Genomic DNA, 18,024 nt, shown 5'->3' with positions numbered 1-18,024 from the left:
CTATGTGAAGTTGTAAACAGGCCATTTTTGAAAATGCAATGGCATTGTTTAACAGGCCCAAATTTCTTTCCTGCATAGATGTATTTCCTCTTTAAACAGGAAGTTTGAAGTAGCCAATAGGCTTTAGAATGTTACAGCCATAAGCCATGATTTGCTAGTAAGTTGTTATTAGGGAGCAGGACATTTTCATTCTAGAGAGCATCTGATTGGATGAAAATCTTAGTGCAAATTTTAAATGAGTACATCTAAATGTTAACAAATTCACTTGGAGAATACTAGCATGTAGCATTATGGTCTCAAAATTAACAGACATGAACTAAAAGAGCCTGGAAAATCTAAAATTTGGATTTAATTTAGAAGATTTGCTTTAGTTGAGCTACATTGTTCATTTAGTTAAAGTATTAGTAATTTTGTTGTATTTTGTCATTTATTTCCATTTTAGTTATGAAAATGAGAACTGTTTCCTTGGCAAATGGCTGAAATATGTTTTTTGAATATTTTATTATTATTTCAGTTTACATTTATTTGATTCCAAGTAACATTTTTTATTTAATTTTTTAGTTTTAGTTAACTCTAATACCTGGCTACAATATTTATTGCTTCATTGTCATTACTGCATATAGATTTATACAGATTTAGCAAATGCTTTTATTCAAAGTAACCTGAATTGTCATAAATAATATACTCATTTACTATGATTTTGTATTGCATAATGGTAGCATTATGGTAATACTATGGTATTTTTTTTTTAAGTATCTTGAAGTACCATTAGAAATACCACAATAAATTAATGTTGTAATCCTATAATTTAAGTTTTCTTCCTGTTCACCCCTGCTTGAATTGAAGTGTTTTCAGAGACCTAAGTTAACTCTTTGCAGCAAGACAAGTTAAACAAGACCAATCATTTGCTTGTTTTTATTGGTTGCTCTTCCCAGGTCAGTGTGCCTAGAGTTCTCCAGGCTCGGGCTCCGAAATCCCAGCTGTTGCCATGGATCCCAGCAGCTGGAGTGGCAGTGAAAGTGCCGGCGAGGATATCGAGAGGATGAGCGACTCGGCTGATAAGCCAATGGACAACGATGCAGAGGGCGTGTGGAGCCCTGACATTGAGCAGAGCTTCCAGGAGGCCCTGGCCATCTACCCACCCTGCGGACGACGGAAAATCATCCTATCCGATGAGGGGAAAATGTATGGTGAGTTGAAAACCTGCAACAATTGGTTTGATTGCTCGGTCAGAACTTGAGTTTGAATCCGGAGTTCACATAAACCAGACCACCTTTTCAAGTATGAATTGAACCCAACTTTGACATCAAATTGACTTTAAATATAGAGGTTTTACTAACAGACCTTTATCTCAGCCTACATATTTTGACTAGCTGTGTAACATTATGACTGTCGTTGCAACTTGTTTTGACTGCTCGTAATCGTGAGTTGTTTGTTGAAGTTGGCGGGGGACACGTTCATCAGAAAGTTCTCAGGGAAGTTGTTAGTTGTTTGTCCTCAGGGTGAAACTATGAGGTCCGTCGGGCCTCTGAAACTGGAAAAACGGGACTCCAGCGGGCCAGGCGGTGGAGCAGGCTGGCTGTCCTGGTTTCTGTTGTAAAGTCAGCGTGAACCATTAGTCAGGAGCAGATGGTCGTGCGGCTGACACCAGCTGCGCTCCCAATCCCCCCCCCACCACCTCATTCCCCAAAGCTTCCCCCCTCCCTTCTACACCTCCCTCAAACTCCCGGCTGGGGTGATGTCATGGAAAGAGGGAATACTGCTTTTCTTTTCTCTTAGGATATTGAACATGCTCTTGGCCTTGTCCACAATGAAGCCTCCTCACACTGCTTGTACTTGTATCCAGCTGTCTTTATTAGGAACAACTCGAAAACCAAACAGTTGTTAAATCCGGATGCTTGATGGAAAAATTGTACAAGCTTATAAATCATAAAAGTGCTGCTTTTTAGAAAGTTTTTTCATGGTTGCAGCCCACCTGGGGATGCAGGTTTGAATCCAACTTGCTATTTCCTTTTGCTGTTTTCTTGCGACATTTTAAGGTGTTTAAGTTATGCATTCCCTTCGAATCGAACCCATGATCTTGGTGTTGCAAGCACCCATGTTCTACTGTTTGAAATGTTTCCTTTGAAATTTTGGGAAAATTTTATAATGAGGTTCAAAATATGGTTCAGTTTGTTAACATCATGATCACCTAATGCATTAACAAAAAATTGTAAATATCTAAACAGCATTTACTACCATGTTTTTAAGTATGTATAAGTCACTTTTTTATCATCTAAAATGTGCTACGACTTATATAATGCAATAATTTTTATTAATTTAAATTTTTGATTTGTGCAGTGCGAGAGCGTTTCATAAGCCCACGAGTATATTTAATACTAGTATATTTAATATTTAATAATAGTTAATGTTAATTTCTACATATTAATGCATTTTCAACCTGTCGAAATATAAATGAACATGAAAGTTAGGCTAGATTAATAAATAGTTGCTCATTGTTAGTGTTTTAACTAATGTTAACAAATTGAACCTTATTTAAAGAAGTTTCACCAAGTTAAATGAATACCAAAAAGGATATTTCTTTCCTAACAGACACCTGTTTGTTCCCATGACCACAGTGTTTTTTTCCTTCAGGCATTTCCTTCTAAATAAATTGGCTGATGTTCATGGGGGGTTTCTTGGGTCATTGTGGCAAACCTGTCACCTCCTACTATATAATGCAATAATTTTTATTAATTTAAATTTTTGATTTGTGCAGTGCGAGAGCGTTTCATAAGCCCACGAGTATATTTAATACTAGTATATTTAATATTTAATAATAGTTAATGTTAATTTCTACATATTAATGCATTTTCAACCTGTCGAAATATAAATGAACATGAAAGTTAGGCTAGATTAATAAATAGTTGCTCATTGTTAGTGTTTTAACTAATGTTAACAAATTGAACCTTATTTAAAGAAGTTTCACAAAGTTAAATGAATACCAAAAAGGATATTTCTTTCCTAACAGACACCTGTTTGTTCCCATGACCACAGTGTTTTTTTCCTTCAGGCATTTCCTTCTAAATAAATTGGCTGATGTTCATGGGGGGTTTCTTGGGTCATTGTGGCAAACCTGTCACCTCCTATGCTGGTGTACGTGTAGCATTCCTTAGCCTTGCACTTGCCGTCACCTTCGTTATTTCATCGTCCATAACAACTGTTTGAGATTTAATTTATCTGAGCGGACCCACCATAGATCCATAAAAGTCAAGATCCTGGTCCCCGGTCCTGCCGCTCTCCAGGTCTGCCAGCACTGTGTGGTTAATTAGCAGCCATCCCTATAGCAACTGCCTTTCATTTCAAAACAATATGTCGTTTTTTTTTTCCTCGTGTCGTGGCTCAGCTCATCTCACTGTTTACCTGAGGGGGCTCTTTAGCCTCACAGAGGCATGAAAACTGGACTCACGCCAAAGAGTTCAAGTTTTTGCTATAGATGGTACGAAACGCTGTGGCAGCTGCCATGTGGTATCACAGGTGAACAAAACACTTGTTTTTCCCATAAATTTTTTCTTTCGTCTCACAGATGTCTTTTTTAGTGTAAATTTGGCTGTTTGTTGCATATTTCTCCTTTGTGAGATTAGTGCCCTCCGTGTCGACTCTGATATCTAGTCGCTAGTACTTATTTTAGGCAGAGAAAGCATGCCGTAAGTAGATTTGACAGTCCCCCACTGGGTTCGATGAAAGAAAGATCTAATCACAGTGGTTTCACTTCTGAGGGGATATACTGAGGACTTAACATAATCTCAGCCAATTAATATTTCTCAAGTGTTATATATTCCGATATCCATATCCACCTTAACAAATGTATTGTATCATTTTCAAGCACAACTAACATACTTGGCAATTCTGTGGTCGTATATATTTTAGTATAATGACCGCTAAACCGTAAAATTGAATGCCGTCTAATAGCTATGCCAGGTTTTAATGTCAATAGTCTCTTTCCTGTTGCATAATAAACTTATTCCATCTTAAATTATAATTTTGTGTATATTTTTTATTATTTTTCATTTTATATTTTATTTTCTTATTTTGTAAGTAGCCACACTGTCTGTTACCACTGATTTGCATGTGTGCACCTATTTTCATTCTGAATTTACTGTATTTACTGTCAGATGTTCGTACAACATTTAGCATGTTTTTACGACTTCTATAATTTGAAATATATGTGAAACTGCTTAAAGATGTTTGTTGTATGTTTGTAAAAAAAATATCAAGCCTAAAATGAATGCTATTCAGTTGCTGGGGCATTTCAGTGCCATATTTGTTCTTGCTGGGTTGGTTAAAGTGTAAAATACCTTTTATTTAATTTAATTTAAAGGACATTTTGTGTGCAGCTCTATTCATGCAAAAAGAGCCTGAATCATTCCTAATTTTACCTTACAGCACCATGTCTTTCTGCATTTCATAATGTAATGCAAATTGTGAGTGTAAAATAATGAATAGACTGGTGTGCTCAGGCAGTGATGGGCTTTGTGAACATAATGTGTGCCTCGGAGGATTGGAAATACTGTGATTTTAAGCTGTGTCTTTAACAATAGGATAACAGACCCGCTCTGAAACTCTAGTGCCAGTTTGGGTTGTATTACGTTCCGCAGGGGAAACTAGTGGTTATGGGAGTTATCGTCATTCTGTTCTGGCTAACTATATGCTGTTGAGTCTCTGCCATCAGCAGAAGTACATGATAGGTGATCCAAAATCACAAAACAAACCCCCACTCTTTTCTTAAGGTATTTTTTCTTTATTTTCAAAGATGAAAGATAAGCAATGCACATTCATTTAAATCAGTTAAAAATCTGGTACATTGAATACAGTGATTATATTTTTTGCCTTTTTGCCTCTCTTTTTATTTATATGAACTAGCAATTCTTATGAATAAATTGAGGTTAGTAAAGTCCAGTAGTTTTAGAATAAAATGTATTGATTTATTATTGTATTGTTGTTGTGGTTGTATTTAAGTATTCATAATTAATTATGTAATGTATTGTTTATTTCTTATTTTTAGTTTAGTTTTTTTTGTATGATTATTATTTAGTTATGAAACTAATAGCATATTTAATGTAAACATCCCATAATAATGTGTCCAACTGATGTCAATAAAACTACCTAAAAACAAACCTAATTATTTAGGATTTCCTTAAAACAGATTGGTTAACTAAAACTAGTCGTTCGGGCCATAAACCAACTAGCTGCAAATATGTAGTTTTGCACATCCCTAATAGGCGAAAGAAAAGTTAACAAGAAAAGTTGAGGAAGAATAAATGTTGCGAGCCAGATTCAAACTCATGTTACCCACGTCAGCACCACAGCTCAAAAAAATTATGATTATTTTGGATTGAACAGTACTCTTTAGTCACCGAACTTGTGTTATAGTCATATTATATTTCATCTCCTTGTGATTAAAATCATTTTTAAAATAGTTTTAAAATGATAAATGAGATATACATGTAATACACCCATAAGTGTTTACTCGCTGTGCTTAAATATCTGATTATGTTTTAAACCCTTACAAAATCCCTGTTCTGAATGACAAAGCGCCACACTTCCACCTACGGGTATGTTAGAGTCACACAGAAATACTTTCTTACATAATGATTAAGGAACAGTAAGCTTGTCAGTGTGAGATGTTGTTTGATGGAAAAGGAGGGATTCAGCTGGGAGATTCTGGTGGGAAACCGGTGTTATCTGAAAGAAGTGTTTGCAAAATCACACAGGACATTGCTTTTCGTGTTTATGGCTGCATTGTGCTCCAGAGGAGGTCCCTAGATGTGGGGCATTTTTTTTAAAAAGTCTTCACTTTTCATGGTCTACGAAAGAACTATGTATATTCCCACTTTGAACCTGCACTTTGCCTCTTTTGTGTTGCATAAAATGGGGCCAAGGAGTAATTTTGCCCATTTTCTTTCACAGTGGTACCGAGTTTAATTATGTTTCTCAAGGGACAGCGTGTGAATTTGAAAAAGGGGCTTTGTGCAAGGAGGTACAGACTCCCAGAAGAGCGTATGGACATAAGAAATGAGTCCTGTCTGAAGCGCATTAATGTTCTCATTTGGCATTTGATAGGTGTGTGAGGCCTGGATGTTACCTCACTGAGAGCCAGTTAGGAGACAGGACACAGCATGCTTCATCCTCACACCTCCTAACTGTTTGAGACGGATGAGTGATTGAAACAGACACTGATATCATGGTGGCGGGTGAAAAAAAAATGTATTGTTCCTAATTAGTGTATTTAATTCTTTTCTGCACTGAAACTCCCTTTTTTTTTTTTTTTAAACAGTTTTTGTACATGAAGCATGAATGATTTTTTAAGTCTTTTGAAATATTTTGACTTATTTGTTGTCAGTTAAGACAGTAACCACTCATACTTTTTCAAAACCCTTAACTTTATGTAATTTGTCTGAAGCGCATTAATGTTCTCATTTGGCATTTGATAGGTGTGTGAGGCCTGGATGTTACCTCACTGAGAGCCAGTTAGGAGACAGGACACAGCATGCTTCATCCTCACACCTCCTAACTGTTTGAGACGGATGAGTGATTGAAACAGACACTGATATCATGGTGGCGGGTGAAAAAAAAATGTATTGTTCCTAATTAGTGTATTTAATTCTTTTCTGCACTGAAACTCCCTTTTTTTTTTTTTTAAACAGTTTTTGTACATGAAGCATGAATGATTTTTTAAGTCTTTTGAAATATTTTGACTTATTTGTTGTCAGTTAAGACAGTAACCACTCATACTTTTTCAAAACCCTTAACTTTATGTAATTATGTTCGAATTACATCTCAAAATCTGATTACAATTAGGGCGGCAACAAACGATTATTTTGATAATCGATTAATCTAACGATTATTCGACCGATTAATCGACTAATCATCGATTATTCCACTGATTAATCAGTAGACATTTATTGATTATTCAGTTTGCAATTAGTTAAAATATTTAGTTATACATATTCTAACAAATAAATTAAGGTAATCACTTTTGAAAGTCATATTATGTAATTACAATTATACAATTAATTAATTGAGATGACAGAGAAACTCTCTTATTCACCATTTAATTAGCTATATGAAAAGGTAACTGAATGACATCATTCTGCCTAACATCTCCTTTTGTAAGTCATATGGATAAGAAACAAAATAAAGGTAAGTGATAAGACATTTTATTTTTTGATAAACTATTTTATTCACATCATAATCTCTCTTAACATAATCCACATTATTGCAGGTTCTTACATTAGGTCATATGAGATCAAATGACTACTCGACAACAAAAAGATTTGTCAACAATTTTTTATTGTTGATAATGTCGACTAATTGTTTCAGCCCTAATTACGATTTTAAAATGCAATTGAAAAAAGTTTATTTATTTATTTTAATTGAACAGCCACTGTGATGTAATCTAAAGGGGAAAGTTGTTTTAGAGATGGTGCATACTTTTATTGTATTTTTTTTATAATAATAATAATTATTATTATTTTATTTTATTTTATTTTATCAGCATTTACTGGAAAACAAGCTCATTATCATGAGTATGTTGTGTGTAAATGAACACAGTGCTGCGCTTCACTCATTTGTTTACTCTGAAATGTATTTAATTATATTGCCTTTGTGATTTGACAGTCGTACTAAGTCATATCACAATTTCAGTTTTACTTTGATTAATCATGCTTCCCTATTAGGTGTTTTTAGTTACTGTACAACTGTATACAGTGATGGTGGAAAAAGCTGCTTGTGAACAAGGCTTCAACTCCAAAAGCTCAAGCTCATTAAAAATAGTATAATTGAAACCATACATCTTATTTTGGGTGATCATAACATGTAAATACACATTAGCTCAGTCAGTCTGCCTTTGTTGTTATACAAGTTTCTCTCTTTGATCTAAAAATCATTTGGTTGTCAAGTTTACCCTGGCAGACAAACAGATGTCATTTTTAGCTCTCCTTTCATGAAGTTTGCACACAGTAACTTTATCAAGCAAAACTAAATGAGGGAGAAAGCAAAACAGAGTTTGAGAGGGAGTGAGCAAGAGGTCATTTGGGGTTGTTTGGATTTTCCATGTGTGATTTCCAGCAGGCTGGTGTGATGTTTCCAGCCAGCGCACCATGTTAGGACACAGTCAGACAAGCACACTTGCACTCACTTGCATGTCCACACAAACACACACACACTCTCTCTTGCGCACACACAGGAGGCATGCTTAATTGCTCCATTAAAGAAAACAGCTCCAGACTGAGTCCTTCCACTTTGTGTTTCCAGATACTTTTCTATCACAGGAAGAGAAGCTTTCAGTGTTCTAGACTCTAGAGCTCTTTCAGTAGCGGACTTTCATATGTGTACACACTTTCAGGGCTTTTAACATCAAGCATACTGCAGTGAGTGGTTTACTGTGACTCAAGACTAGCAGTACTAGTGGTTCCTCAGTTCCTGTGCTTTCTTCTGTTTGACTGTGAAACATACTCAAAACCCATTTTACATTCATAATGTGAAGTATTTAAAGAGAATAAATTTAGGGCAGGACTTTTGTTTTTTTACCTGTGGCCCCTTTGGTAGAAACTTGAGTAGCCCTGGCGATGTCATCCAAATAGGACCTTTTAGAGATGATTTCATTTTATTATTTTATTTTACCAGAAACATGTAATAAGAAAATATTTTTCATTTAACAAACATATATTTTAAATTAATTTTCACTTTAAATAATAATAATTATTATTATTATTATTATTATTAAATGTGTATATTTTCCCTCTCTGTTTTTATGTAACAATTTTAAAGTTTTTAAAACTTTTATTCTTAAATTTTACAGTGCTTGGTTCAACTTCTGTAGTTTTTTTTTTTTTTTTAAATGTGCTTTATGAATAAAGTTTGACTTGAAAGTTCATAGTGATGACCAGGCTCACTGAATATATTTGATTTTTACCCGATTGCTCTTATCAAGTATTGGTCCATCTGATCATGTCCATGACTTTCCTCTCAGAATTAATTTCTCTATATAATCATAGCAGTTTTGGCGGGATGAGGGGTATCTACTGGAAGAGAAAAGATTGTCCGTCACGGTCTCTTGCCATCTGGCCTTGAATTTCATCTCAGACCCTCCCTCTGAAAATGGCTTGCGGACGGAGGGGTGTCATCGTGTTACGGGCTGTTCCCGTCACAGAGGACAGCTGGCTAACTCTAATCAGATGGTAGCAGGCATGTGTGTACACATAAGCGTGTGTATGTGTGTGTGTGTGTGTGAATGGCTTTATCTGGCAGGGGAAAAGTTGGCCGCACCCCTCGGTCCTGCTCTCAGGGAAACACCTGCATTGAGCCTGCAGATCGTATCAGTCTAAGCTGACTGACTCCCAGAGAGGGGATTGTTCAGACCACCATCTGCTTTTGGAGGCTGACCTTTACTTATAACCATATGGCATTTTGTCGTTCCTCACCGTTTATGCTTGTGCAAAAAATGAGCAGGTAGATGATAAGTATGTTAGCGGGACTGGACAATGTAGTGACAGTCAAGTCAGAATACCTTGATTTATCATAATCCAACTTCTGCACGTATCGTGTAGCTGTGTATTTTGATTAAAGTTGTTCAGAAAGGTGGAGTGAAGTCTTTTCGGCACACTAATGTAAGGATGAAAAGCATCTCAATTCAGCTCTTTCTAAAATTAGCAGTTGAGTAAAGTGCGGTTGAAAGAAGTTCTCTAAATTTGTAATGATGTTTGTGGAACATTTTATGTTATTGGAAAAGTATTATAATGCATAGTTTTTATGCATAGTTTTTTCAGTTACACAAACATTTCATCGTAATTTAATAAATATACATTTTACCATAATCATTCAATATTAAATAGTTATTATAATAAATTTTATATGTTTATAACATATAATATTATTAATTTAGTTTATTTGTATTATTATTAAATTAAATTAGGTTTTATATGATAACAACAAATAACTATTATATATTTTGTATTAATATAATTATTGTTGTTGTTGATGTTGTTATTATTTTTATAATTATAATGTCTCACAATTCCACCTGAACTTTCTACAATAATAATAATAATTGTGATTTTAATATTATTAAAAATTATAGCTATCGTTGTTCTGTTATGTTCTTCATTGTTTTATTCTGTTGCTAAAAATATAATGTAAACCAATACATACATTGTTGATCTCTGTGATGCCCATGGAAATCAGATATGAATATTGCAGTCTCAGTTTGGGCACTGAGTTTAGACTCGTCATTCCTTAGTCATGGACCTCATGCAGAAAGTCTTTGTGTTGTTAGTTCAGGCCATTATGATTCTAATAGCAGCCCGAGACCTCAGAGTCATCCATCAGGCCTGGCAGGGCAGCAGAGCCATTGTCCCATAGATTTGGGCTTTCTGTCTTGCCCGTCACCATCACACCCTGAGGCCAACACCCCGATACTTGTGGGTCATTTGAAATGGTCAAAGCTTATCAAAAATTGTTGAGGTGAACCAAATTGTTTTATCCAATTTCATCACTTTTCTGAGAGATATTTTAGTTGACAAGATGATTGCCGTATGATGAACTTGAGTGCAAGAGTGAGTGAGCCACGCTTCTCAGCTTCTGACGTCACCCTTACTTTTCAATGACCCATGCAGTCTAAACTCTCTTCAGACAGACTCAGCATGGAGAATAGAGACTTGAGTTAGTGTTATCTGAAATCAAAGCAAAGAAGGGTTGGCCAGAGAGCCATGAGCAGAACTTTAGCAATTTTACTGTATTATCACACCTTAAAGGGACAGTTCACATTTTGTCATCAATTACTCATCTTCATGTCATTCCAAACCAACTTTTCTTTTCCTACAGGACAAAAGAAACATTTTGTAGACTGCCTTCAATGTTTTAACGTGAAAAAAAGAACACAAAAACATTGAAGTAATATATCAATACTATACTCACTAAATAAAAACATGCACTATATTCCAAGTTTTCTGAAGCCATATGATAGCTTTGTGCAAGAAGCATACTGAAATGTAAGCATACAGGATTGTTTTGACAGAAATCTCATTGTTGGGTGAATTGTCCCTGTGGGACATAGTACCAGTTGCTTTAGAAACTGAAAAATCCTGAGAAAAGCACTCCGCTTTGGATATCACAGCATAAATCACATGCTTTCATTTAGTTAGTTGGAAGAGACAGACAGCAGAGAAAGCTGTCAATACACAATGACTGACGAGCTCCATTTTTGGCGCCATCTTTCCCCTCTAAAGACACGCTGAGGTTAACCCTGCGTCAGTGTGAGGTCCATTTATCAGCTCGCTTGTAATTGCAAACAGTGGGTGTTCCTCAGAGCTGCTTTACTTTGTGCTGATCAAGCTAATATTGTAATTTTATGACCTTTAACCCACTACATCCTCAGTGGATTTTGTGGCCTGCCCTCCACCAGCATAACATCAACACTTTTGTAATGCCACTATAACAGAATGCCATCGACCCCCCCTTGCAGGGTTTTTTTTTTCTGCTAATTTCAGTGTATCCGTTAAACCACATCTTGTACTGTTCTTGGTCAGAGATTCAACTCCTGATTCCACTTTTAATGATTCCTCAGTGGATTTTGTGGCCTGCCCTCCACCAGCATAACATCAACACTTTTGTAATGCCACTATAACAGAATGCCATCGACCCCCCCTTGCAGGGTTTTTTTTTCTGCTAATTTCAGTGTATCCGTTAAACCACATCTTGTACTGTTCTTGGTCAGAGATTCAACTCCTGATTCCACTTTTAATGATTCTGGCACGATTATGACAAAAATCATAATTGTTGATTATTCCCTTGAAACTGTAATTGCGATTATTAATTTTGATTATCAAAAATTACATTGAATGATGTTTTGAATAGCTTTATACCATTGTTTGACTGGCAACCACATGCTATATTATTATAAAAAATAAACAAGCTGAATACACTCTTCATGAAAAACTTGTATTGCTTTTCTATAGCATTAAGCCTCAAATGTGAACTATACATCAGGCATTTAGTTAGTTGGAAGAGACAGACAGCAGAGAAAGCTGTCAATACACAATGACTGACGAGCTCCATTTTTGGCGCCATCTTTCCCCTCTAAAGACACGCTGAGGTTAACCCTGCGTCAGTGTGAGGTCCATTTATCAGCTCGCTTGTAATTGCAAACAGTGGGTGTTCCTCAGAGCTGCTTTACTTTGTGCTGATCAAGCTAATATTGTAATTTTATGACCTTTAACCCACTACATCCTCAGTGGATTTTGTGGCCTGCCCTCCACCAGCATAACATCAACACTTTTGTAATGCCACTATAACAGAATGCCATCGACCCCCCCTTGCAGGGTTTTTTTTTTCTGCTAATTTCAGTGTATCCGTTAAACCACATCTTGTACTGTTCTTGGTCAGAGATTCAACTCCTGATTCCACTTTTAATGATTCCGTGTTGTCGAGCGAGTCATCACCAAACCTGAACACATTTCTAAGAGAACAACATGGCTTAGTCATCAGAAGATTCAGATGATTTAGATGTCCTGTTGTTGGTGGATTGTCAGCCATTTATATTATAATATGTTATTTATTATATATAATCCATAATAATTTAATACAAATTATATCAATTATATAATATATGTAATATATCCAATATATAGATATATCTATATATACGTTTCTTCTTTAAATAAAAAAAGTTAAAATATGCATGGTATTATAAACATTAAAATGCATGGAAGTATAAATATCAAAAATATAAATATACCGAACATGATGACTAAACTTTTCTTTCAGTATTATTTTATATTATCTCATGCAATCACTATACTGTTTGTAAAGGAGTGTTGAGTAATAATCATTCAGTAATTCTGAGATGATAGTGTTGTTTATCTTATCTCTTGTTGAGAGCGAGCTAGTCTTTTTGATCAGTTTATGCTTTGATTTGTCTACCAAACTCCACGGGGGAGACTTTCAAAACTCAGCACTCGTCAACAGGCTCTCTCACTCTCTCTTTCTCTGTCCCTGCAAGTCCCCTTTCTCTCTGGAGGTTGTTTTCCAGGTTTGCCAAGTCCAGCTGAGCATGTTTTCAAGTGACTGAAAAGAATGAATTATGCAGCAGTAAGCATGCTTACAGCTGGCCGTTTGGAGTGTCTTTGATCTGAGAGCAGAGTGTGCATGAATGCCCGCATTGTGAGCGTACAGAGTGTGTTAGTGTGTGTGTATGTGAGTGTTTGTGTTTGGAAGAATAGTGAGGCCCAGATCTGGGTTAGAAGAGATTACACTGCAGGCACATTGGGTAAAGGCTAGCTAGACTAAAATACCCTGACGCTGCTTGTTGGCTGGCGGTCAGATATTGTCCTTAAAGGACTAGTTCACACAAAAATGAAATCATCTACTCACCTTCATGATGTTCAAAATTGTATGATGTTCACTATAAGCTCAGTAGTTCATATTCACATAATACTTTCATAGCTCCATCTTTCAAGTCTTCTTAAATTCAGTGTCATAGTATTATATGAGGAATAGACACTAAAGTTGTTATGCACGGATAATATTTGCCTATGCCATATCATTCAAATTGCATTTTTTATTTTAATTTAGTGTAATTAATCATTTTTTTTAAATCAACAAAAAAAGTAATTTAATTTACTGTACTGTACTGTAATCAACAATTTAATTTAATTTAAATGAATTACTGTGAGTTGTAGGACAGCAACTGGCTAATGTTAAATGATAACGAAATATAACAAACAATATATTGACTTCTGAGCCATTTTTAGTCTATTCAATGATTTACTCGTCTGCCACAATATTGTAATATTGTATTTGAATGATCTTCATTTGATGTAAGTCATCAATTATTTTTTTTTAAAAATGAGATAATTAGACCTAGTTTTTGTTGTACACTAGTTCAGCTAATTCTTCATGTGTACTGTGTATTTAAGATATATTTATAGTCGTCACTGGTGTATTGGTGTAACCTTAAATACTTTAGTTTGAAGCCACTGAAATAATTTGTTTAAAAAATGTAAATAAAGGTTATATAATGCATTTCTTTATTTTCTCTTACAGGTCGTAACGAATTAATCGCCAGATACATCAAACTCAGAACGGGAAAGACACGGACGAGAAAGCAGGTTAGTGGAGCTGCTTTAAGTTCTGAGCGTGACATGAAATAAATAATAGAGGCTATTTCCAGTAAATTCTCATTGTGATGAGCCAGACTTTGTTTATGGCTTTATCCAAACGTTGTCTCGCTGGCTCACTGCCTTCCTTAGTTACCAAAGCGTTCTTCACTGAGTGGACACCTGTTGATTTGTGTTCTCAATTCAGTGCAAATCTTTACAATTTTACCGTAAAGTCAGTTTGACTTAAAAACTGAATTTTTAACTGATTAAATAGCCGATCACTTTCTTTATTTCTTGTTCCTGAACAAATGACGTGAAAGGCTGTGTTGGATGTTCTGTTTGTAATTAAAGCGCATGTTTTTGTGTCTAATGGCAGGGGGCCTTTCATCTCCATGGTTACAAAATGCTCCTTTTGTGTGTGTGTGTGTGTGTGTGTGTGGCCAGGTTTCCAGTCATATCCAGGTTCTTGCCCGGAGGAAATCCAGAGAATTTCATTCCAAGTTAAAGGTACATGCCAGTCTAGGTCTGTGGGTGTATGTGTGTAGTTTCTCAGGCCATATCTGTACTGAACAGTGTGTGTGCATGTGTGTGTACGAGTGCCCTGCTGTTTGGCTGTCTGTAACCTAGATTTCCTGCTTGTGACTGGACTGCTTAGTATGCAGTCAACTGGCTAACTTCTTTTCTTCACCATGTTTGTCCGTTTCCTTCCTGTTTCGCACAAAAGTGTGTTTGTTTTGGAAAGGCGTTGAAATATTTAATGTGTGATACACGGGTTGACTTGAGTAAAGTTGTTCATGGACAATCACACGATTTAAAATACAGTGTGAAGGTCAAAGGCAGACATGACCCCTTTAGACATTATTCAGTATGTGAGTATCTATCCAGTTTCAAAATGTTCAGACTTGAGACCTTCAGACTCGATTTTATAAAACAGGGGTGCATAAAACAGTAAAAAATACAGTAAAAGAGTTGTATTGTTAAATATTATTATAATTTGAAATACTTCCTTTCTATTTAAATACATTTTAAAATGATTTTTATTCCTGTGATGCAAAGCTGAATTTTCAGCATAATTTCTCCAGTCTTCAGTGTCACATGATCCTTCAGAAATCATTCTAATATGCTGATTTGGTGATCAAGAAACATTTCTTATTCTTATTAATGTTGTGCTGCTGCAAAATAATTGTGCTGCTTAATATTTTGTGGAAGCCATGAAACATTTTTGTCAGGATTTTTCTATTCTAGAAAGTTCAAAAGAACAGCATTTATTTGAAATGGAAATATTTTGTAACATTACAAAGACATAAATGTCTTTACTGTCACTTTTAAACTTAAACATATTTCAAATGCTTTTGCTAAATAAAAGTATTAATTTATTTTAAAAAATCTTTCTGACCCCATATACAGTGGGGAAAAAAAAGTATTTAGTCAGCCACCAATTGTGCAAGTTCTCCCACTTAAAAATATGAGAGAGGCCTCTAATTTTCATCATAGGTATACCTCAACTATGAGAGACAAAATGAGAAAAAAAATCCAGAAAATCCCATTATAGGATTTTTAAAGAATTTATTTGCAAATTATGGTGGAAAATAAGTATTTGGTCAATAACAAAATTTCATCTCAATACTTTGTTATATACTCTTTGTTGGCAATGACAGAGGTCAAACGTTTTCTGTAAGTCTTCACAAGGTTTTCACACACTGTTGCTGGTATTTTGGCCCATTCCTCCATGCAGATATCCTCTAGAGCAGTAATGTTTTGGGGCTGTCGCTGGGCAACACGGATTTTCAACTCCCTCCAAAGATTTTCTATGGGGTTGAGATCGGGAGACGGGCTAGGCCACTCCAGGACCTTGAAATGCTTCTTACGAAGCCACTCCTTCATTGCCCGGGCGGTGTGTTTGGGATCATTGTCATGCTGAAAGACCCAGCCACGTTTCATCTTCAATGCCCTTGCTGATGGAAGGAGGTTTTCACTCAAAATCTCACGATACATGGCCCCATTAATTCTTTCGTTTACACGGATCAGTCGGCCTGGTCCCTTTGCAGAAAAACAGCCCCAAAGCATGATGTTTCCACCCCCATGCTTCACAGTAGGTATGGTGTTCTTTGGATGCAACTCAGCATTCTTTCTCCTCCAAACACAACAAGTTGAGTTTTTACCAAAAAGTTATATTTTGGTTTCATCTGACCATATGACATTCTCCCAATCCTCTTCTGGATCATCCAAATGCTCTCTAGCAAACTTCAGACAGGCCTGGACATGTACTGGCTTAAGCAGGGGGACACATCTGGCACTGCAGGATTTGAGTCCCTGGCAGCGCAGTGTGTTACTGATGGTAGCATTTGTTACTTTGGTCCCAGCTCTCTGCAGGTCATTCACTAGGTCCCCCCGTGTGGTTCTGGGATTTTTGCTCACAGTTCTTGTGATCATTTTGACCCCACGGGGTGAGATCTTGCATGGAGCCCCAAATCGAGGGAGATTATCAGTGGTCTTGTATGTCTTCCATTTTCTAATAAGTGCTCCCACAGTTGATTTCTTCACACTTCACACCAAGCTGCTTAGCTATTGCAGATTCAGTCTTCCCAGCCTGGTGCAGGTCTACAATTTTGTTTCTGGTGTCTTTTGACAGCTCTTTGGTCTTGGCCATGGTGGAGTTTGGAGTGTGACTGTTTGAGGTTTTGGACAGGTGTCTTTTATACTGATAACAAGTTCAAACAGATACCATTAATACAGGTAACGTGTGGAGGACAGAGGAGCCTCTTAAATAAGAAGTTACAGGTCTGTGAGAGCCAGAAATCTTGCTTGTTTGTAGGTGACCAAATACTTATTTTACCGAGGAATTTACCAATTAATTCTTTAACAATCCTACAATGTGATTTTCTGGATTTTTTTTCTCATTTTGTCTCTCATAGTTGAGGTATACCTATGATGAAAATTACAGGCCTCTCTCATCTTTTTAAGTGGGAGAACTTGCACAATTGGTGGCTGACTAAATACTTTTTTGCCCCACTGTATACATATATTTTAAAAAGCAATCTTTTAATATTGTATTAAAATAACAATAGTTCTAAATTGTCATTGTACTACACAACATAATGCATAGTGGTGTGTTGATGCTGATGTTGTCATTGGCTGACCTGAGGATGTCAAAGGATCATGATTTTGAGCAGCTGTGGCATCTCGTGGTTAAATAGCGAATGACAGTCCACTGGCAAAACCCCTGATACATTTTTTTTTCTTTCTTTCTTCTTTTTTTATTGTGGTGCTTTTGCCAAGGGAGAAAGAGCGGGAATAGGATTGGTTACTCATTTAATTTGGCAGTTTGTATGATGATACAAAAGGCTCTTCTTGAAGCATATGCGCTCCAGTACAGACAGTTTGTCTGACTGCTGCTTTCATGCTCTGTAGCTGACTGCTTAACAGAGCTCACATATAATGCGTATTTATACACATAATTTTGTCAACAAACATGAAAGTAAATGAGATATTAATCACCACATAACAAATAACTAAGAGTGATGATGATAAAAGCAAACAACAGCATTGTGCATAAAATCAAATCTAACCACATGCTTTACGTGCTGTGCATTCTAGTTACGGCAACATTTGAGGGATATTGGTGGCCTAAAGTGTTTGTCGATTGAAAGCAATTATTGCTAAATGCTAAATACAAGCTAAATGGGAAAACTATTTTTCCATTTAGCTTGTATAGTGAAGCATGGTAGAGCCGTTTAAATGGGCATTATTTATTTTTCACAGCGTCACGTCTTAAGAAGACTAATTCATTTAAAGAAATGATGAGACCCTTTGCCTTTGAGCCAGGATTTGATTTTATTTAATCTAATAAAATAATAGGTTTTATAGCAGTAACAGTGCAGGAGCT

The 18,024-nt window shown here is 36.0% G+C and overlaps 1 protein-coding gene across 1 annotated transcript in view; it reads left to right on the top strand.

Annotated features, from left to right (window-relative positions):
- Positions 1–939: 939 nt before the first annotated feature.
- LOC107575311 (transcriptional enhancer factor TEF-1-like) overlaps positions 940–18,024 on the top strand; it is a 32,947-nt gene continuing 15,862 nt past the window's right edge. The window contains exons 1-3 of the mRNA XM_016261712.1: positions 940–1,190; positions 14,083–14,147; positions 14,583–14,645. Of these exons, the coding sequence (XP_016117198.1) occupies positions 989–1,190; positions 14,083–14,147; positions 14,583–14,645 (330 nt within the window). The 5' untranslated portion in view covers positions 940–988. The remainder of the gene's footprint in view (positions 1,191–14,082; positions 14,148–14,582; positions 14,646–18,024) is intronic.

Source organism: Sinocyclocheilus grahami, unplaced genomic scaffold, assembly GCF_001515645.1.
Source record: "Sinocyclocheilus grahami isolate Dianchi unplaced genomic scaffold, SAMN03320097.WGS_v1.1 scaffold31.1, whole genome shotgun sequence".
NCBI classification, from domain to species: domain Eukaryota; kingdom Metazoa; phylum Chordata; class Actinopteri; order Cypriniformes; family Cyprinidae; genus Sinocyclocheilus; species Sinocyclocheilus grahami.
The sequence above is the reverse complement of the archived record's forward strand: the minus strand, read 5'-3'. Positions and strand labels throughout refer to the sequence as shown.